Source organism: Eschrichtius robustus, chromosome 1 (genome assembly GCF_028021215.1).
Source record: "Eschrichtius robustus isolate mEscRob2 chromosome 1, mEscRob2.pri, whole genome shotgun sequence".
NCBI classification, from domain to species: Eukaryota; Metazoa; Chordata; class Mammalia; order Artiodactyla; family Eschrichtiidae; genus Eschrichtius; species Eschrichtius robustus.
This window is the reverse complement of record NC_090824.1, coordinates 45,900,570-45,921,420: the sequence shown is the minus strand read 5'-3', so window position 1 is coordinate 45,921,420 and position 20,851 is coordinate 45,900,570. Positions and strand designations below refer to the sequence as shown.

The window sequence follows — 20,851 nt, the reverse complement described above, 5'->3', positions numbered from 1 at the left end:
TGTATGACACTATAATGGTGGATACATATCATTATACATTTGTCTGAATCCATAGAATGTACAACACCAAGAGTGAAACCTAATATAAACTACGGACTTTGAGTGATTATGATGTGTCAGTGTAGGTTCATCAGTTGTAACAAATGTATCACTGTGGTGTGGGATGTTGATATGGGAGGCTGGGCATGTGGGGGGGGGGGCAGGAGGTATATGGGAAATCTCTGTATCTTCCACTCAATTTTACTGTGAATCTAAAACTGCTTTAGAAAATAAAGTCTGCTAATAAAAAAGAATAGAATACTTAGGAATAAACTTAACTAAGGAGGTGAAAGACTTGTACACTGAAAAACTGTTAAAAATTGATAAAAGAAATTAAAGACATTAATAAATTGAAAGATACCCCATGTTCATGAATTGTAAGACTTAATATTGCTAAAATGTCCAGCAATCTACAGATTTACTGCAATCCATATCAAAACCCCAATGGCATTTTTTTTTCAGAAATAGAAAAAAACATCCTAAAATTCATATGAAATCTCTGAGACCCCAAAGAGCCAAAACAATCTTGAGAAAGAAAAACAAAGCTGGAGGCCTCATCTGGTTTCCAAACATATTATAAAGCTACAGTCATCAAAATAATGTAGTACTGGCATAAGCATAGACATATAAACCAATGGAACAGAATCAAACAATCCAGAACAAATCCTCAAGTGTATGATCAAATGACCTTTGACAAAGGTACAAGTGCTACACAATGGGGGAAAAACAGTCTTTTCAACAAATGTGCTGGGAAAACTGGACAGCTACATGCAAAAGAATGAAGTTGGACCCTTACCTTACATCATATGCAAAAATTAACTAAAAATGGATTAAAAACCTAAACCTAAGAAATGAAACTATAAAATTCCCAGGAGAAAACAGAGAGAGAAACTTCATGACATTGGAATGGGCAATGATTTCTTGGATATGACACCAAAAGTATAGGCAACAAAGGCAAAAAGACAAATGGGACTACACCAAACCTAAAAACTTCTGTGCAGCAAAGGAAACAATCAACAGAGTAAAAAGGAAACCTACAAAATTGGAGAAAATATTTGCAAACTATTTATCTGATAAGGGATTAATATATAAAGAACTCCTACAACTCAACAACAAAAACATCAAATAACCTGATTTTTAAAAAGTACTTGAATAGACATTTCTCCAAAGATACACAAATGGTCATATGCACATGAAAAGATGCTCAACATCACTAATCATCAGGGAAATGCAAATCAAAACCACAATGAAATACTACTTCACACCCATTCCGATGGCCACTATCACAAAACTGGAAAGTAACAAGTTTTGGCAAGAAGGTGGAGAAATTGGAACCCTCGTGCATTGTTGGTGGGAATGTAAAATGGTACAGCAGCTATGGAAAACAGTATGGTGTTACCTCAAAAAATTTTAAAGAATTACTATATGATCTAGCAATTCCACTTCTGGGGTATATATCCAAAATAATTGAAAACAGGATCTTGAGATATTTGCATAGTTATGTTCATTGCAGTATTATTCACAATAGCCAAGAGGTGGAAACAATCTAAATGTCCATCAGCAAATGAATGGATAAAGAAAATATAGTATATATGTATATAGTGGAATATTATTCAACTTTTAAAAAGAAGGAAATTCTTTAAAAAAAAAAAAAAAGGAAATCCTTATACTACAAAATGGATGACTCTTGAGGACATTATGCTAACTGAAATAAACCTGTCACAAAAAAGACAAATACTGCTAATTCTACTTATATGAGGAATCTGAAGCAAACTCTTAGAAAGTAGAATAACAGTTACCAGGGTCTGGAGGAGGGGAAAAGAGGGAGTTGTTCGATGGGTAGAGGGTTTCAATTTTGCAACATGAAAAATTCTAGAGATCTATTGTACAATGTGCATATAGTTACTACTGTACCATACACTTAAAAATGGTTAAGATGGTAAATTTTATGTGTTTTTAAGCACAGTTTTAAAAACCCAGATCAAGCAATTGCAGTGTATAGACCTCATTTGTACTTTGATTCAAATAACTATTTTTAAAAATTATGGGACACTAGAGAAAAATTGAATGCCAACTGAATATTTTATATTAAAGCATTGTTTTGTGTGATAATGAATGGTATTTGGGTTATGTGATTCCTCTTCTTTTAATTAATTAATTAATTAAAATATTTATTTATTTATTTAGGCTGCGCCAGGTCTTAGTTATGCCACACGGGATCTTCATTGCAGCATGCGGGACCTTTTAGTTGCGGCGTGCAGGCTTCTTAGTTGCAGCATGCAAACTCTTAGTTGTGGCATGCATGCGGGATCTAGTTCCCAACCAGGAATCAAACCGGGGCCCCCTGCATTGGGAGCATGGGGTCTTACCCACTGGAACACCAGGGAAGTCCCTCCTCTTCTTTTAGTTAATCTGAAATATTTATGGGTGAAAGGATGTCTGTGATTTGCTTTGAAATCCAGATGGAGGAATCACGAAGACCATGAGTTGAGACTTACTGAAGCTGGATGATGGGTACGCGAGGCTCATGTACTCATGTACTGTCTACCGTTGTACTTTTTTTCCGTAATAAAGACTAAAACACAAAGCAAGTGCCCCTGGAAGGGTTGGGGCTGTCAGGCATTTACACTGTGCCCTTGAGCTCACCTACTGAGACTTTCCTCCTCACCATCAGCAGGACCAGGCCCATCATGGTGAATCTTGGGTGTTCTGTGTTGATGGACAGCCTTCTCTAAAACCTTTGGTGTCTGCAACTGCTCTTCCACTAAGTGATAAAAACAAGGAACTCACCCAATTTAATCTTTAAAAAAAATTTTTTTTATTGTAGTCGATTTACAATATTGTGTTAGTTTCAGGTGTACAGCAAAGTGATCCATATATATATATTTCAGATTCTTTCCATTATAGTTTATTACAAGATATTGAATATAGTTCCCTGTGCTATACAGTAAGTCCTTGTTATTTTATATATAGTAATGTGTATATGTTAATCCTAAACTCCTAATTTCTCTCTCCCTCCTCCTTTCCCCTTTGGTAACCATAAGTTGGTTTTCTATGTCTGTGAGTCTATTTCTGGTTTGTAAATAAGTTCATTTGTATCATTTTTTTTTAGATTCCACATATAAGTGATATATATTTGTCTTTCTCTGTCTGACTTACTTCACTTTGTATAATAATCTCTAGGTCCATTCATGTTGCTGCAAATGGCATCATCTCATTCTTTTTTATGGCTGAGTAATATTCATATATATATATATATACCACATCTTCTTTATCCATTCCTCTGTTGATGGACATTTAGGTTGTTTCCATGTCTTAGCTATTGTAAATAGTGCTGCTATGAACATAGGAGTGCATGTATCTTTTTGAATTAGAGTTTTCGTATTTTCTGGTTATATATGTCCAGAAGTGTGATTGCTGGATTACATGGTAACTCTATTTTTATTTTTTTGAGGAACTTCCATATTGTTCTCCATAGTGGTTACACCGATTTACATTGCCACCAACAGTGTAAGAGGGTTCCCTTTTCTCCACGCCCTCTCCAGAATTTATTATTTGCAGACTTTTTGATGATGGCCATTCTGACTGGTGTGAGGCGATACCTCATTGCGGTTTTGATTGGTATTTTTCTAATAATTATCGATATTGAGCATCTTTTCGTATGCCTGTTGGCCATCTGTATGTCTTTTGGAAAAATGTCTATTTAGGTCTTCTGCCCATTTTTTTATTTTTATTTTTTTGATATTGAGCTGTATGAGCTGCTTGTATATTTTAGAAATTAATCCCTTTTCAGTTGCATGGTTTGCAAATATTTTCTCCCATTCCATAGGTTGTCTTTTCATGTTGTTTATAGTTTCCTTTGTCGTGCAAAAGCTTTTAAGTTAATTAGGTCCCATTTGTTCATTTTTGCTTTTATTTCTATTACTCTAGGAGATAGATCCAAAAAAAATATGCTGAGATTTATGTCAAAGAGTGTTCTGCCTATGTTTTCCTCCAGGAGTTTTATAGTATCCGGTCTTCATTTAGGTCTTTAATCCATTTTGAGTTTATTTTTGTGTATGGTGTTACAGAATGGTCTAATTTCATTCTTTTACATATAGCTGTCCAGTTTTCCCAGCACCACTTATTGAAGGGATTGTCTTTTCTCTACTGTATATTCTTGCCTCCTTTGTCATAAATTAATTGACCATAAGTGCATGGGTTTATTTCTGGGCTCTCTATTCTGCTCCACTGATCTGTTTCTGTTTTTGTGCCAGTACCATACTGTTTTGATTACTGTAGCTTTGTAGTATAGTCCAAAGTCAGGGAGCGTGATTTCTCCAGCTCTGTTCTTCTTTCAGCCAATTCAATCTTTAGTGAAAAAACTCAGGAGCAGCAACTTGGGCTTATTGAGTAGCTCATTGTTTTATTGACACGTGTGAGTTGTGGTTTCAGGAATGTTTTAGGAATTCCCTGGTGGTGCAGTGGCTAGGACTCTGCGCTTTCACTGCTGAAAGCATGGATTCGATCCCTGGTTGAGGAACTAAGACCTCACAAGCTGTGTGGTGGGGCAAAAAAAAAAAAAGGAATGTTTCTTGCATTCCTAGTTTAGGTGATTAGGTTCACTACCTACAGGCTATGGGGTCCTTCAAAGAGCAGCAGGCCACTCCAGTGGCCCCAGCACCTGGACAGGTTGACAATCAGTGATGGCTGGGGCCTCTGCCTAGGTGGAGCAGGGAATGGGAAGACCACCCAATAGAGGGAATTATGTGGTCACCAGGCATGGACAGAAAAGAGGCAGCAAAACCCTTGCTCCTACTTGGAAGTTTTGCCCAGGCAGGCTTTTCCCTATAAAAGGGAGGGAAACTCTTCCACTCCCTGCACTGCCCAGCTCCCTGCCCCAGCCAGCTCTTCCCTCCTCAGCTGCTCCCACACAGAAAGCAGTGGAGTTCTCAGGAGCTGCAGTTATGCAAAGTTAGGCTTAGAACAGGGACATGAGGGCCATTCAGATTCCTTACTCTTACCCCACATCTGTCCTTCCCATTACTGCAATAGGGTGAGGACAGTAATACCCAAACTGAATACCAAAGGGAAACAGAGAGCCTGGGGTAAATTTATGTCTGGGATTTATATTCTAATAGCTTGATGGCTGAGACAAGCCCTTATGAAGGGTATCTTTGCTAAAACAATGCAGTAAAAATAATTGAATTTATTGACATATCTATAGCAGTGGTTCAAAAAGAAACTACTTTCACAAGAACAAAGTCATAACACTTTAATAATTTGAATAAAACCAACTTCAGGAACAATATACATACAATTTGAACAATTAAACTGAACAGTGTATTTAAATGCATCGAATTCTTAAAAATCCCCAAAATGAACTCAAGGCCACGGATATGAAAAGGTAATTTTGAAGTACTACAGACCAGAGTAAAACAGACAAGGTAATTACTTTGCATTTATCAATACTCTAGACCAATATTGTGGATACTGTAGACCTTTATGAGAACACTTCTAAGGAATGTTAGAATAAAGAGTCATTAAAAAGGAATACAATTGATCTCAGAAAGATGAATTAACAGCTAACAATTTCTTTGGTCCTCCAAGTCACAGGTGTAAAAACTTTAAAATACCAAATGTGAGCTGAATGTTTAATTCTATCTCTAAATGTTAAGCAGGATAATGTTTATATCAGGTTAGATTTTAAAAGGAACTCAGAATCAACCACCACTCTACTTTAGAAACTCCAAGTAAAAAAAATATATATAGGAACTAGAAGTAGGGAAGATTTAAAATTCAAAAAACAAACAAACAAAAAAACTGCCATCTGGCCCTAGCGTAAGCCAAATGGCATCAGAGTGGCAGAGACAGGACTACCAGAGTTACAGCAAGCACTGTAGTTAATCCTTGCTAAGGTAACGGGATAAATTTGAAGAGCACAATGTCAACCAAATAAGAGACTTCTCCATGGAATAATTGTGTTTGTTTTTGCAGAGAGTTGGGGTTTTTTTCGTTTGTTTGTTTTAGTTTGGCCCACACTGCCCCAGTGGAGGAAATTTTAAGATAATCATTAATAAGGCAGCAGCTTCCTGGACTAAAAGACCTATCCCACTTGAACAGTTACACAGAAGACAAGATCCACGTGGACCACAAGGGAAACCAGAACACTGGTTTCCAGAAGCTTCCAATCACTCCAGAAAATGACGGTACATTTTTACAGACACCAACAATACAGCTTTCATTAGACATGGGACATAGCTCAACGCAGTCCACAGTGCAATTCTGCATTCTCTCATATTCACGGAAGCTATGGTCCTGCAGACCTGAAAATGATGGACACTTTCAAAAGTTTCTGTAAATACTTAGAAAAATATTTGATAAGTTAAAAAAAAAAAGTTTTGAGGCATCTACAAGGAACTCACAAAGTAAGGTCCCATGAAACGTGTAAAGGTAGAACTGTGAGAGCTAGTTATTTGCAGTGTCAGTACTAAGTCTTATAAAATAATGGCTTTTAAAAAAAAGGCAAAGGTATCTACACTCTAAATGGTGTGATATTCTCATCAAGGCACAGAGAGTTAAATGTCTAAATCCCTGTATACTGACATGAGAATACACTCGTAAACAACTCCAGGAACTAATTCCCTGTACTTGAATTTTAAAAAGAATAGAAGGTAGAAATTGCCTTTTTAACTCACAGTGAAATTAAAAAACATAGATATTCCACCACCTTCCCTTGGTGACATATGTTACAACTGGATAGTTAAAAAATAAATATATAAAAAATAAAGTGTCACTGGCAGTTAAATAAACATGATTATAGTGGAGCCTGTTGGACTTTGAATTTGCAGAGCAATGCCGCACTCGGTACATAAGTTATTTTAAGCACTATGCCATTTTTGCTTGGGGAGGATAAAATAAATATATTGGTCATAGTTTTCTCCCATTCCCAACACTCCTGTGCTTCTGAATCAAATTACCATACTCCGAACAAAACACACGAATTCTTCTCCCTTCCCAGCACCCTCAGGTTACCTGAAAGGCAGTGGTTTTATGCAAGTAACTTACACTATTGGCAGTTTGCTTGAATGTTGCCACTAAAAGGTGGCAAGAAGAAAGTAGATTAATTACCCCTTTATGAATTACCTTTATTTGACTTGCTTTAAATAATTATTAAATACAGTTAGTGACAAGGAATAAGCAACAACTGGAAATGGAATGTACAAACAATTAAGACCAAATGATGCTGCTAGCTGCACAATCTGTAAACCATGTGGCACACGCTGAGGTTCAGCTCTTAATGAGAGTCAGAAACTCTTCCCGGGTCTTCGGGTCCTCGCGGAACACCCCCAGCATCGTGCTGGTCACGGTTCTGCTGTTCATTTTCTGTACCCCTCGCATTACCATACACATGTGTCTGCAAAACAAGGCAACAAACGTGGCTTCAAGGAGTAGACAGTTGCTGGTTTGGTATTTAAAATAAAAGCAGCCTGAAAGATTAAATCTGATTCAACTGAGTTCACAGTTACCAAGTATATCAAAATGTCGCTTCTTAGACAAATTTGGTCTAAAACTTTTTTTTTTTTTTTTTAAGTTCCTAAGCTTTATAGCTCTTATTCTTATCAGTGGTTGAGTCCTTAAGGCATCCAGTCGGAGGGGGAAAAATAGAATTTTCTTCCTGGGTGAAACTAATACAAAGTGTCTACGGAGATACACAACTTCTAGATAAAAAGAAATTCAGGATTCTCACTTGATCCATCTTCAGGACCGAGACAGCACTAAGCTAGCTTAGGTGTTCCGAGAAATACTGAGGCACGCTGGTCTCACCAGGCAGAATCCAGAGAACGGTGACCACAGTGGGTGAAGCTGGACAGCACCCATAGTGCACAGTTCACGCCATGACAAAGAATGGGTGAAAACTGCCCACAAGATGTTCGCAATTCTCATAATTCATTCTAACTTAAAGAAGTGTCTTCAGTTGCCCTTTGTACCTATTCTTAAGTACAACTCTTTATTTTTCAAATGTGTGACAAAATATTGGGAAAACTCTGCTCTTAGCAACAAAGAGCTAAAGAAGAAATCAAGAGAAGACTGATTTGCACTGTTGTGCAAATTCTCTACACCTAAGCCTATGACTCTCTACACCTCCAGCCCAAAACACCACTGGGACATTATTATAGGCAAACACGGACTTACGTCGCTTCAACCACTACCCCCACTCCAGCAGGTCGCAAGGCCTCTGTGATTGCTACAGCAATTTGTTTCGTAAGGCGCTCTTGAACTGTGGATATGACAAGGAGCTCAGTTTAAGAGTCTGACACGAACAGAGACCTGGAAGCTTTTGTTGTCTCTAGAATATTTGAAATCTTAAAAAGCAAGACTTTGGTGAGGTTTAAGAGCCAAGACACACCACCTTTTACCAGTTTGCTTGCTCTGCTGTCTGGGCCACAGGACACCCCTGTTCAGTCCCCTCACCTGCAGTACAGGTGCCAAGGGGAACTCAGGAACCCCCGGTGCCCTCCAGCACCACTGGAAGGAACAGATCAGAATGACAACTGTCTCTTTAGGTGTGCGGAAGGACTGACCCAATATTGATAACAAGCACCCCCGTGGAGGCAGAGTAAAGTAAAATAAATAAATATTATTAAATAAATATTTAATAATAAATAGCTTGAAGCAGGGTTAACAAAGGAGCTACAGTCCAATTATTGAATTGTACTTAGAGCAACGTTGAAAACCAACGATTTAACCTAAATAATGTAGTTCCTGTGCTGAATAAACAACATCTTTGAAAACATTAAGTGTTCAGCACTGCATCTATTTGAAAACCAACAAAATCCCCAAATATCAGAGCAGGAACTGGTTAAATCAAGCCACAGCGTAGCTGTACAATGGAATGCTGAACAGCCAGCAAAATGAATGAGATGGTTACATGTATGTGAAAAAAATGTTTAAGATTTGGTAAGTGAAAAAGTAGGGAAAAAAGGTGACACCAATTTTCAAATACTATAAAAAAGTAGATTGATTTTTTAAATGTTGGTATATGCAATAAAATGTGAAGGAATGTGCAAATACAATGATTTGTTCTGGAGGCTTGAAACGCAGCAGACTTTCTGTTTTATAATTTTTTTTTTTTTTTTTGGTCACACCACACAGCTTGGGGGAATCTGAGTTCCCTGAACAGGTATTGAACCCCGGCCACCGCAGTGAACGCACCGAGTCCTAACCACTGGGCCGCCAGGGAATTCCCTTGATTTTTATAAGCCATATGTATTACACTTGTAATAAGAACAAAAAATACTTTTTCCTTAATAAAAAATGTTTTTCTGTAAATAAAATAGTTTCAAAGTTTACCTTGTAATCTTCTACTATAGATTTCTACAATCCTAGAACAGAAAGAATTGTTTTAGTTAATTATAAATTGTTTGAAGTGAAACTGGCAAGGCTTCCCCATAAGTCTAAAGAATAATTGCTTTATTGAAGTAAATGTAGGGTCTGGGCAGGAGATAAATGCTTACAGGAGGAGGATAGAAAGATACAAAAACTACAAGTAAATGAGAAGAGGGAGGGTCTAAAGGAGACCACCAACCATGACACAGTGGTGCTTCCCTAAGTCCCCAAAGACAGAGAGAAGTAAGAGTAACATTCACTTAGGAAAAACAACAATTAGAGGTGAGTAATTTTCAAGCTCCCACATGATCAATTTTAGGTCACATCTCATGTGTTCTAATTAATCATATTGTTTAATAAGAGCTTAAAGCTCAAGTTAAAAATAAAGACTATTTGTTAATTAATAGCAGACAAATATCAACTATGTACCAACTAAACCTATTAGGATAATCAGATTAGACCTAAACAGACTTCTTCAGACATTTCTTTATAATACAGGTCTACGTAAGCACTCAGTAGGATTAACCGGCCCCTCCAAATAAAAGCCCCTGATCTTAGCTCATAACACAATCTGTCAAGTGATGAATTTCCCCTTTCAACATCTTTTACTCTGGCTGTAAAATATAAAGATGGCTACAGAATTACACATTTGAGGATTGCAATTCATGTGAAGGGTCTTTTCTTTAAAATTTGGCCTTTTAGTCATGAATTTGGACTCAGTTTAAGGATCAGCTTACCTATGAGGTAGGTTATGGCCCTTTCCCCCACTGTGCCACTCAGACAGAACTGATGACTTGCTTCTTTATACCTGTGACAGCCAATGAAGTCAGTTACAGGTGGGCCGCCTACCCTAACAGGAATGCCTCTAACATTTCACTGCCAGCCCGGGTGTCTGCCTGTTGCTGGTGACCGTGCCAGAAGAGGGTCATTCGTTATTGAGTGCCTACTGTGCATATGATTATGTGGCAAACAGGGCCCCTGTGCTCAGAGTTTATCATTTCTTATTCCTAGTTTGTTTTTCTTTTTCAAGTAAAGAATAGGTGTCGGATTTCTGTCTTCTCAGCATTAAAGATAATCACATAGTGTATGAAGGCCATTCAAGATGGCTGTTGTCTTGCTCTCTCTACATCTCCTGCTTGATGAGTCCCTGCTTCACTCACATGACTATCCAATCCTCTTCATTACAGGGCTTAATCAGTAACTGCCTCCATGCTTGCCCCCTGCCCCAGCCGCTGGTTTCCCTGGTAACTGATGAACCAACCTGATGTCAATTCCCCCTATAAATGCTCGCCTCCTTCTCCCCCCGGGGAGTGAAGGTTGTTGCCGCTCACGGTGAGGTGTTGCTCCAGGACCTGGCTTTGGACTGGTAAGATCCTCCTCTCCACTAAACCGTTGATGTCTCTGTCACTGTTTTGGGGCTCGTTCTTCAGTCTTGAGGCTGGGCAATCAATCATAAGGCTTGCAGGCCTTCGAGGCACAGCCCAATAATTGCTGAGCCAGCCAGGAGGCCGAGGAAACCCCCGTGAATGCAGAGGTGTCGGGAAATACGGGTGGGGAACGGAAAGCTGGGGGTGGGGGGGAGGAATCGCGAGGTGTCTGTCCACTAGCCATGTGGGGCCCTGTGGCAGCTGACTACCATGAGAGATGCCTTCTTCTTCCATTATACTGATGATAGCCTGTTATCCTCAGGGTCTCTTTCCAATTTAAAAGTAGCAGCCCCACTCTCATAGCTCATCTGACTGCACTGGGCTGGCTGGTGAACACAGACAAAACCCAAGGACCTGGAATAGCTAGAAAATAGAAGTATACCCCAACTCACCATCCCTAAACAATTACAGACACAGGCTTTAGGGATACTAACTCAGGGGCAGGCTTGCGAATTGGACGTGGCCAGTTACCTGGGAGGATTTGGTTGGGGTCTGTGGCAACGGCAAACTAATACGAGTACCCATGGGCTTCTGGTCCCAGCTGTGGAAGGGGGCGGAGCAACCATATAGTGTCATGGAACAACTGCCATATGCAGTCTACAGTGCATTACAGTAGGTGGAAGACGCTACAAAAGGCCTACCCGAGTCATCGAGCAATGCACAAAACCATGATTTGGGGTCTAGAACAGCTGCTTGTGACACACAAGACCCTCGTGGACATCGATAGTGACCAAGGAATCCACTTTGCCAGCTGTGAAGTTCAGGAATGGGCTGATAGAAATGACACGCTGGCATTTCCACCTGCCCTACATTCCTCACTGTGGCATTCCTCACTGCTGCCGGCTAATTGAAAGGCTGAATGGACTATTTAACAACTGAGATGGGAAACCGGCTCTCTCAACGCATGGGCCAGGAGGCTAACTCAAGCCCTACAAACTACAACTGAACTTCCCAGGATCAATGGTCCCAGTGCCTACGTCATGTTCGCCCAGAGGTAACCAGTCAACACCATCTGAGTTTAGCTGTTGACCACAGGACAATAACTCGTTTTTGCCCTTGTCACAGGATCTAACCCCAAGGGGAACACATTATAAAATGGCCCTGGAACTGACAGTAAGTCCCAGGTGGTTTGGGTTTGCCGCCCCATTGGGAAATAGGATTAGAAAGGGACTTAGCGATTTCATCTGTCTCCTACCCAGCCCCGCCTAAGACTGCTGAGGTAATTAATCTGGGCCCCTACCGGAGAAAGGCAGCGTTATATTAACCCTGTGGTCGGTTGTTACACCACCTCTCCAATACTAGGCATGGCTGTGGGGACTGAGGGTGGACAGGCGGTGTGGTCCTGCAGGCCAGGACAAAAACCACGTTATCTCAGGATGCTATTATTGCTTATGTTTTGCTTAATGGTCATAACCTCCCCTGTATTGTACCTGTTAAACGTCTTATATTTTGTCCCTTGCCTGAGGGGAGGGACTCCGTTCCAGGGCTGGGTGACAACAGTGGGCTCGCCGCAAAATGAGTCTGCCCCTGAGTTAGTATCCCTAAAGCCTGTGTCTGTAATTGTTTAGGGATGGTGAGTTGGGGTATGCTTATATTTTCTAGCTATTCCAGGTCCTTGAGTTTTGTCTGTGTTCACCAGCCAGCCCAGTGCAGTCAGATGAGCTATGAGCGTGGGGCTGCTACTTTTGGAAAGAGACTCTGAGGAAGAGGGGTGACCAAGATTGTAAGGGTCGTGCAGTGTATGTAAGGGTAGAGGGTATGGTCGGGCCATTCAAGATGGCTGTCCTCTTGCTTGATCAGTCCCTGCTTCACTCACGTGACTATCCAATCCTCCTAGTTATAGGGCTTCATCAGTTACCGCCTTTGTGCTTGCCCCCTGCCCTAGCCGCCAGTTTCCCTGGTAACTGATGAGCCAACCTGACATCAATTTCCCCTATAAGTGGTAGCCTTCTACCCCGAGTAGCGAAGGTTGTTGCCGAGCACGGTGAGGTGTCACTCCAGGACCTTTCTTCGGACTAGGAAGATCCCTCTGTCCACTAAACTGTGGATGTTTCTAGGTTCTTTCTTCAGTTTTGAGGCTGGGCAACTACAGGGCTTGCAGGCCTGTAAGGTGCAGCCCAACATATAGCGTCACTGAATTTAAAAAAAAACTTTATTTTGCCCTCATCTGTCAAGATAACTTGCTGAGAGGTACTTATTGGGAATAGAATTCTAGTTTGACACTGACATTTATCTGCCTTTCAATACTGCCATAGGCAAATCAATGGTCAGTCTAATTGCTATTACCTTGTAGGTAACACTTTTCTGTGTGGCTGCTTTTATGGTATTTGAGTATGTGCACTCTTGCCTATGTTGTGTCTAGACGGGGATTTAATTTCATTTGTCCTGTTTGGGATCCATTAGGCTTCCTGAATCTGAAGACTGATAGGCTGCATGTGCTCTGGAAACATCTCAGCTGTTAACTTCTCTAATACTACACCTACCCCATTGCCTCTTAGCCCCAGGAATTTCAATGAACGGCATATTATACCTTCTTAGTCTTCCATGTCTTACACTCTCATTCATACTTCCCACCTGTCTGTGTTGTATTCCATGCAGTTTCTTCAGACCTTTCTTCGGGTTAACTCATTTTCAGCTGTGCCAAATCTGTTTGATGTGAGTGTACTGGACTTTGGATTCCATTATCACATCTTTTCTTCCTACAAGTTATATTTGGTTCCTTTTCCAATCTGCCTAGCTAATTCTGAAAGTTTCTTGCCCCTTTGTCAAACTTTCAGTACTCTTATTCTTCTAACACACTTGTATATTCTGTATCTGATAACTCTGGTATCTGCCCTATTTGACCAATTGTTTTAGCTGAATCTGGCTCATGGTGACTTTCTTTTACTTTCAGTGAACACATGCTCTTAGGAACATTTGTGGGAATTCTTTGAAGCCTGGATAAAAGTATCCAAACACTCACTTGTTTCTGCTAGGTGCTAGAAGGCTACCTCCTTAGTGACATCTTAAATGATTTCCTTGGGTTTTTTGAGGACCACACAGGTAATGTGAATTCTGACCCCACACCTGAGTGACTATGTGCCTAGGGGTGGTTCTTCCTGCTCTCCCCAGAATATTTAGGGGAGAATAGGGAGGACAAAACCCTGACTTTGGCCCCAGTGCTGGGTAATTCCTGTGGATTCTTACAATAACTGCTTCATATTTCCCCCAATGTGTGAAATGTTAATACACATTATATCTTAGTATGCTATACCAAGATATCATGACAATCTAGTTTACCATACTCTTGGAATCAGTAGTTCTCAAATTTTAATGTAACCTATTTTTGTATTCTTGAAGTGAAGCTCCTTGGATGATGAAAACAGTACTTGTAGCCTACCAAAGTAGGTTTTTTGCTATTTAGGATTTTTATGACTACTCATAATTGAGGGTAGTCTATAATTAACAGCTTTATCAGGCTTTGTTATCAGGGACAGACAGCTTCATCTAATTAATTGTATAGCTTTTCAGGTTTTTCCATGAATTACTCTTGAATTACTTACACAACATGAAAACTAGTGGTTACTTAGAAATTTGAAAGAATGCCTAGTAAATTGACTGGGTCCAGCCCCTTCCCCTCCACCCCTCTCCCAACATTAATTTGACTTTTTCTAACGGTTACTAGCTGATCCAGGTTTTCTAATGCTTGCTTCATTCTTGTCCATCTTTTTCTTTAACCTGTTTTTTAAAGTTTTTAAAGCATATTCTTAGTTATATAACCCCTCATTTCTAAATAGAATTACTCTCTCAGACTTATAAGCAACTTATGATAGATTTTTATGCTTTCAGCTTGTCACCATTGAGTAAGATGTTAGCTGTGGGCTTGTCATATATAGCCTTTATTACACAGGCAATGAGGTAGGTTGCCTTTCTACTCTGAGTTTTTATCATGAATGGATATTGAATTTTGTCAAATGCTTTTCTACATCTAATGAGATATGATTTTATCCTTCATTTTGTTAGTGTGGTGTATCACATTGATTGGTTTGCAAATGTTGAACCATCCTTGCATCCCTGGAATAAATCCCACTTGATCATAGTGTGTGATCCTCTTAATGAATTACTGATTTCAGTTTGCTAATATATTGTGGATTTTTGCATCTATATTAATCAGGGGTATTGGCTTGTAATTTTCTTCTTGTAGTGGCCTTGTCTGGTTTGGTATCAGGATAATGTCTTGAAATGAGTCTGGAAGGGTTCCTCTTAAATCTTTTGGAAGAGTTTGGGGAGGGTTGGTGTTAGTTCCAAAGAATGGCTTTGTAGTAAAGATTGTATACAATTTATATAGTGTTAGCATCATGATTTTTTATCATGTCTAAGGAATTTTTTTAGAATTTTGACTTCTAAATAGTTGGGTTTTTAATCTTGAATTTCTAGTTTTCTTGTTACACAACAGCCTGTTCAATTTTCTTAAGTTTAAGCTTACCTTTTGGCCAAAATTCTATTACTCTGCTGTGTATATCCTTTTTGTCCACTTTAAAGACTGAGAGGTAATTAGTGTTCCTACTCCTTCCAGGTTTGTCAGTTTCTCTATGCATTTCAGCCAGTTCATGTTTTGTTTTGAACCCATTTGATGAAGATTCATGACCACTTTTATTATACAACCTTCTCAAAATAAGAGGACTCACTTTATCCCCTTTGACAAATTTTGCCTTGATTTTTATTAACATTTTATTATTTTAAAAGGGGGACACGGTTGGAGACTAGATTTAACCCAGCGGACAGCTTATTTACATAGCCTACTCACTGGTCTTATAACATCTGTGCTCGATCCTCTGTTTTCTCTTGCATTATGCTTTCTCTCCTCTTCCTCCTCTGGCAACTGGGAAAGTAATCTGGTGATACTTTTGCAGGAAGAACCCATGGATGGTATAATTTAACCCTTGCAAACCTCAGAAGTATTCCTGATGCCTTCATATAACTTGACAAGCTAGACTTGACACTGGGCTGCAAATTCTCAAGTGTGGCTAGAGCAAAAAGTGGAAGAAGAGCAAGAAATAGAGCCAGATCACAGTGGGACTTGTCAGCTAAGGTAAGAAGCTTGAACTTTATTAAAAGCTATGGAGCTGCGAAGGGGCAGCATGGTCAAATCCACACTTGAGAAAGAACATCCTAGCAGCATATGAGAGCAGATTTAAGGATCCTAAGAGATGAGAGGACAGGAGTTAGGAATTTAACACATAATCCAGGAGGAACATGAAGGCCCAGAGAGTGGCAGCGAGGATAGCAAGAAGGCAGCATGGTGGTGATGCGAGGGAAGTGGAGGTGTTACAGGGGGTCAGTGAGCATACAACAGCAATGGATGGACTCCCCCTTACTCCTTGCCCCAAAATACATTTCCAGATGAAGCAAAGATCTAAATATAAAAATAAAGCCATAAAAATAACCCCCCAAAACATGAGTTTATGGCTACATAAGTTTTAAACTTCATGAAAAATACTACTAGAAAACAGACAAATGACAAGCCTGGAAAAATTATTTGCAGCTTTAATATTCAGAGAGCTCATACAGATCAGTAATAAAAAGACAAGCAACCCAATGGAAAAATTAGCCAAGACTAAGAGCAGGAAGTTCCTGAAAAAAATTCAGCCTCACCTGATTAAATGCAAATTAAAACAACGGGTACCATTTTTTACTTACCTGTTTGGGTTTCACACTCTTCAATGTTTGCCAGTGTTGGCAAAAGGGTAGAGAAACACACACCTTTAATCTTATTATTAGAGCATAGACCAGTATGATCTTTTCTGGAGAGCAATTTGGTAATATCAAAAATTTAGCTACCCTTAACCCAGCAAATCCTACTCCAATGTTAGACTCAAAGTAAGGAAATAGGTAAGAACGTGTTCACCAAAGTTCTTCTTTTTCCCATTTTTGACAGTAGTCTCAAACTGTAGGCTATACTTATATCAAAGACTGGTTAAATGAATTATATTAAAGAAATACTATGTAGCCATTAAAAGGAACTTTTTTAGACTAAAAGATGTCCAAGGAATTTCAAGGTATGTTAAGTTTTAAAAAAAGAGTAGTATAGAATGTAGGGTATGATCCCCTTTTGCCTTGTTTAGCTAGTAGTTTTAAGGCTACATGTTCGTGCTTGCGTTGACATCTTCCAGGAGGACAGTGAAAGATCTCTAGTGGGGAATGGAAATAGGAAAGAAAAGTTTTCCCTTTACTCACTCACTTGTATTTCAGTTTAACTGGTATGTTACTTTTATAGCATAGAGAAACAGGAAAACAATGTTCCCTTTGTAATCTAATGTTCCCTTTGTGATCTAATCTACCCTTGTTAACTATCTCCCAGTCACCTCTGCCTAAATCTCTTTTATCAATCAACCTGCTCCCCATCCACTGGAAGATGCCTTGCTCCTACCCTCTGATTTGCCTTTGTTTATGCATTCACTATACCTACAGGAATTTCTCTTCTGTTCAGCCCTCTACCTCTGGGTCTCCTCAGTCCTGCCAGGCCACCGCCATCTTGGCTTCTCTGAACTCAGACCTCCTAACCAGGCACGTCTGTGGCACCTGCTGCCGAGTTCTGTCTGCTCTCCTTGAGGGCAGTGGCTCTGTCCTACTTCTCTCTAGCGGCCACGATACCTGGCACATTGTCCTTTCACAGTAGGTGCCCAACAGTTGAACCATGGCTACCTGAGGCACTACAATTCTATATTCAAGATTTAATTGTGTTCACTCAATTTTCTAATTCAAGAAAATGAATACATGTTCAATGGATTTTCAGCAACAGAAGGAATTTCTATTCAAACTAAATTCACTCTAGAATTCTACTAGAGTTAAACCAGATCAACTCACTTTTGGCATTTTCTTGTTACTTAAAGCTTTACTGTTTGATATTTGACTTCCCTGGCACTGAAAGGTCATTCGTTTAAAGGCAAGCATATAACAAACTTCACATACAAGATTAAAATGAGCAGTGAAGTTTTGCTAAGACATTTAGCCTTATTTATTCCTCTTCATTCCCTAAATATTCCAACTTCTCATAAGGAATAAGAAGTTGGATAATACCTTAGTCTCCTGTTTCATTTAATAGACCCTTTATTCAAAATTTTTACAAAATATCTGAGTTCAGTTCTTTGGTTTACTGCTCCATTTATTTTTCTTACGTTTTAATCCTATTAGTGTAAGGACAAATCCCCATGCTAATAATTAACTCCTTTGTATTGTTCATAAAAGCTTAATTATTGGAGAGCTTTTCCTTTCACTAGGAAAGGAAATAACCAAAGACTATTCCCTTCTACCTCCAAGTCACCACTTTTTCCAAGATCTCACTAGATCACTCTCAAATCCATTTCTATAAAGTGTTACCCATGGCCTACATAGTGTGGTCTTCTAGAGAAGACTGCTTACATTAAGACCATGGCCTAGTGTGGTCTGCCAAGCTTTTTATAATACGAAAACTGTCTATGCTACACCTTTCACACATGGGCAGTCTGATACAGGCAGGAGCAGTGCCAGGATTTCTATATAAGGTGTAGGATTGGCAATCTTGCTGGAAGAGAGGGAACCATGGGAGTGAGCCTACAGCTATGTTTGCACAGCAAGCCTGCTGATCTTAGACTATGTATTATAAAACAGTAAGAATAATCAATTATAATAAAGACACTTGTATTCAGCTGATATAACTTTATCGCTTGGGAGTAAGTTATTGGAGAGGAGGTTGCTGATAGAAATGATAATAAGGTTGATTACCCCCATCACCACCAATACTATTTTTCAGCCACTCCTTGGCACCGCCATTGGGTACAGATCACTGAAAGGCACCAACATGTTTGCGTATTTGTCTTAAGAGCCTGATTGCAGTGAAGCAATTATAGTTATGATGTAATAACATCCTTTCATGGTACCAAGTAGTCCTGCCTGGTAGTGAGATTGCCGAGTAGGAATAAAACTAGGGAAACTAGTCAGAAACTAGGGAAATTAAATTTCTCTCTTCTACCTACTTTCTCCTTAATCCCTAGAAGAAATGAGTAAGAAAGTGGAAGTGAAAACAAAGTAAAAAGAACAGCTGTGGAGAGCAGGCATCAGATTGCAGGGGTGGTGTTTACAGAGTCCAACACAGAATTGAAAACGATCTGGACCACCATTTCAGGATTGTCTAAGTGGAGAAGAAGCAGGAACATATCAGAGCCACAGATAGTCAGTTGGTCACAAAGGTATGTTTATTCCACTTTCACCTCAATCAAGTTATCCAAACTTAGCTTGGCTTATTTTTAGAAGGAGGGGGACTCTTGACGGCATTTCATTACCTACTCCTTCATTTTCACTCTCCTTTAACACATACACCTCCCAATATTTCCCCATCACCCACAACTCGCTAACTCTATACAAGGAAACTACACACAAGGGTATTTAGGTCTAGTCCCCAGTAGTTTATTGTCCCTGTCAGAGATATATGAACACTGACCCTCAGTCTGACTTCTAGTTAAACACAGGAGACCATGCTTGTATATATCACCACTTTTTCCTAAAACTCAAAAATGGTAGCAAAGGCCAGCACCCACAGGATAAAGAATGAAAAAAGACTGTAGCAGAAAGAGAAATAAAGAGAGAGTTAGTATTGTCCCAGAACAGAGCTGAGGGGGAAAAAAAAAAAAAACTGAAAAAGCCAAGGAAGGCATGGTCTTGGGTCTGTAGAAGCAACGGAACCAGATGTGAACCAACTGGCCCTACAGGATGCAGAGATGTGTGGAGGTACCCAGGTACAGTGGAAGGCAGGGTTGAGGCCCCCACTTCAAAGTGCAGTGCAGCTAGACCTCTGTGCCGGTTTCCTCTCCCCCGCAGTTAGATAAACCACCCTTAAAGAATGGGGGCTGAGCTGAATGCACCCTCAGGTCCTCTCCAGTCAGCGAAGGCTCTACTGAGAGAAGTGTGAGGTAAGGCTTCAAGGATGTGCAGGTGGGAGGTGGAGAAGGAAGGCAGGCAATAGGGGAGCGAGAAGGAAAGGGCATTTGTGTTTTCAGGTCGTCTTAGTCTGTCTTAGACTATACTTATTGTCTATATATTGTCTCTGCAACTATGAAGTAAGTTGGAATGTACCTTCCAAGTTAGATCCACACTGATCAAGAGACAAAGCCTGATAAGATTCTCACCATGTAGGGGCAGGTCCTATAAACCTGTCATCTTATTCACTACACAGTCATACTTACCTAGCAAGTTTGCTGAGGCCAAGAACTTGCTTGTTAGGAAGATAACCGATATGGACCTTCAGAGAAGAGACAGAAATCATGAGCTAAGTGAAAACACAGTACTTCTTTGTGACGAAAGGAAACATAATACAGTATACTTACAATGCAGTTCAACACAATGAAAACATCATAGTTTTAAAACATCTAGAAGCTTTAAGACATAGAAAATGAAGCACTTACATAAGCAGTTAAAAAATCACATAAATTAAGTAAAAGGAAAATTAGAATGACTATTAATAAAATGACAAATTTGAAGTACAGTCGTGGTATTTCCTGGTGAAGTTAAACTCTTGATGCAATTCTTAAAATCTTTCCTCTGTTGAGGGGAAACTTTCTCAGGAAAGTGCTAATTATCCCACAGCAACATTAAAATGTAGCTAAGAAAACCTCCTTTAAATGGCTGAAACTGTAAGTATAAATATTGCCATTCTACACATCATGGTGGCCTTAAAAATCTTGCCCTGTTGCACAGAAACAGGGTCTCTGTGATCTTTGCCATCCTGGGCAGTCCCATTTCTAAGCTGCTAGAGAACACCATCCTCCTGACAGGAAGAAAAGGACACAGCTACAAGTTGTGACTCAGAAAGAATCTGGATCCTAAGACCTAAGTTCTTGTAGGACCTCCTATAAGGCAAAGCCATTTCTATAATCTTAAAAAGCACTGATTAATATCTAATATGAAGAAGTTACATGTCTTTCAGCCAAGTGTTAAGTATGAGAGAATATTAGTTCTCCAAAAAGATTAATAAATGGTCACTTATAGGCAATCAATTTACC

General features: G+C 39.5%; 1 protein-coding gene across 1 annotated transcript in view; it reads right to left on the bottom strand.

Moving 5' to 3' along the window:
• Positions 1 to 5,326: 5,326 nt before the first annotated feature.
• Positions 5,327 to 20,851, bottom strand: part of GCH1 (GTP cyclohydrolase 1) — a 52,356-nt gene continuing 36,831 nt past the window's right edge. The window contains exons 3-6 of the mRNA XM_068545259.1: positions 20,036 to 20,091; positions 9,373 to 9,404; positions 8,215 to 8,299; positions 5,327 to 7,435 (exon numbers count right to left, since the gene is read on the bottom strand). Coding sequence (XP_068401360.1) covers positions 7,309 to 7,435; positions 8,215 to 8,299; positions 9,373 to 9,404; positions 20,036 to 20,091 — 300 coding nt within the window. The 3' untranslated portion in view covers positions 5,327 to 7,308. The remainder of the gene's footprint in view (positions 7,436 to 8,214; positions 8,300 to 9,372; positions 9,405 to 20,035; positions 20,092 to 20,851) is intronic.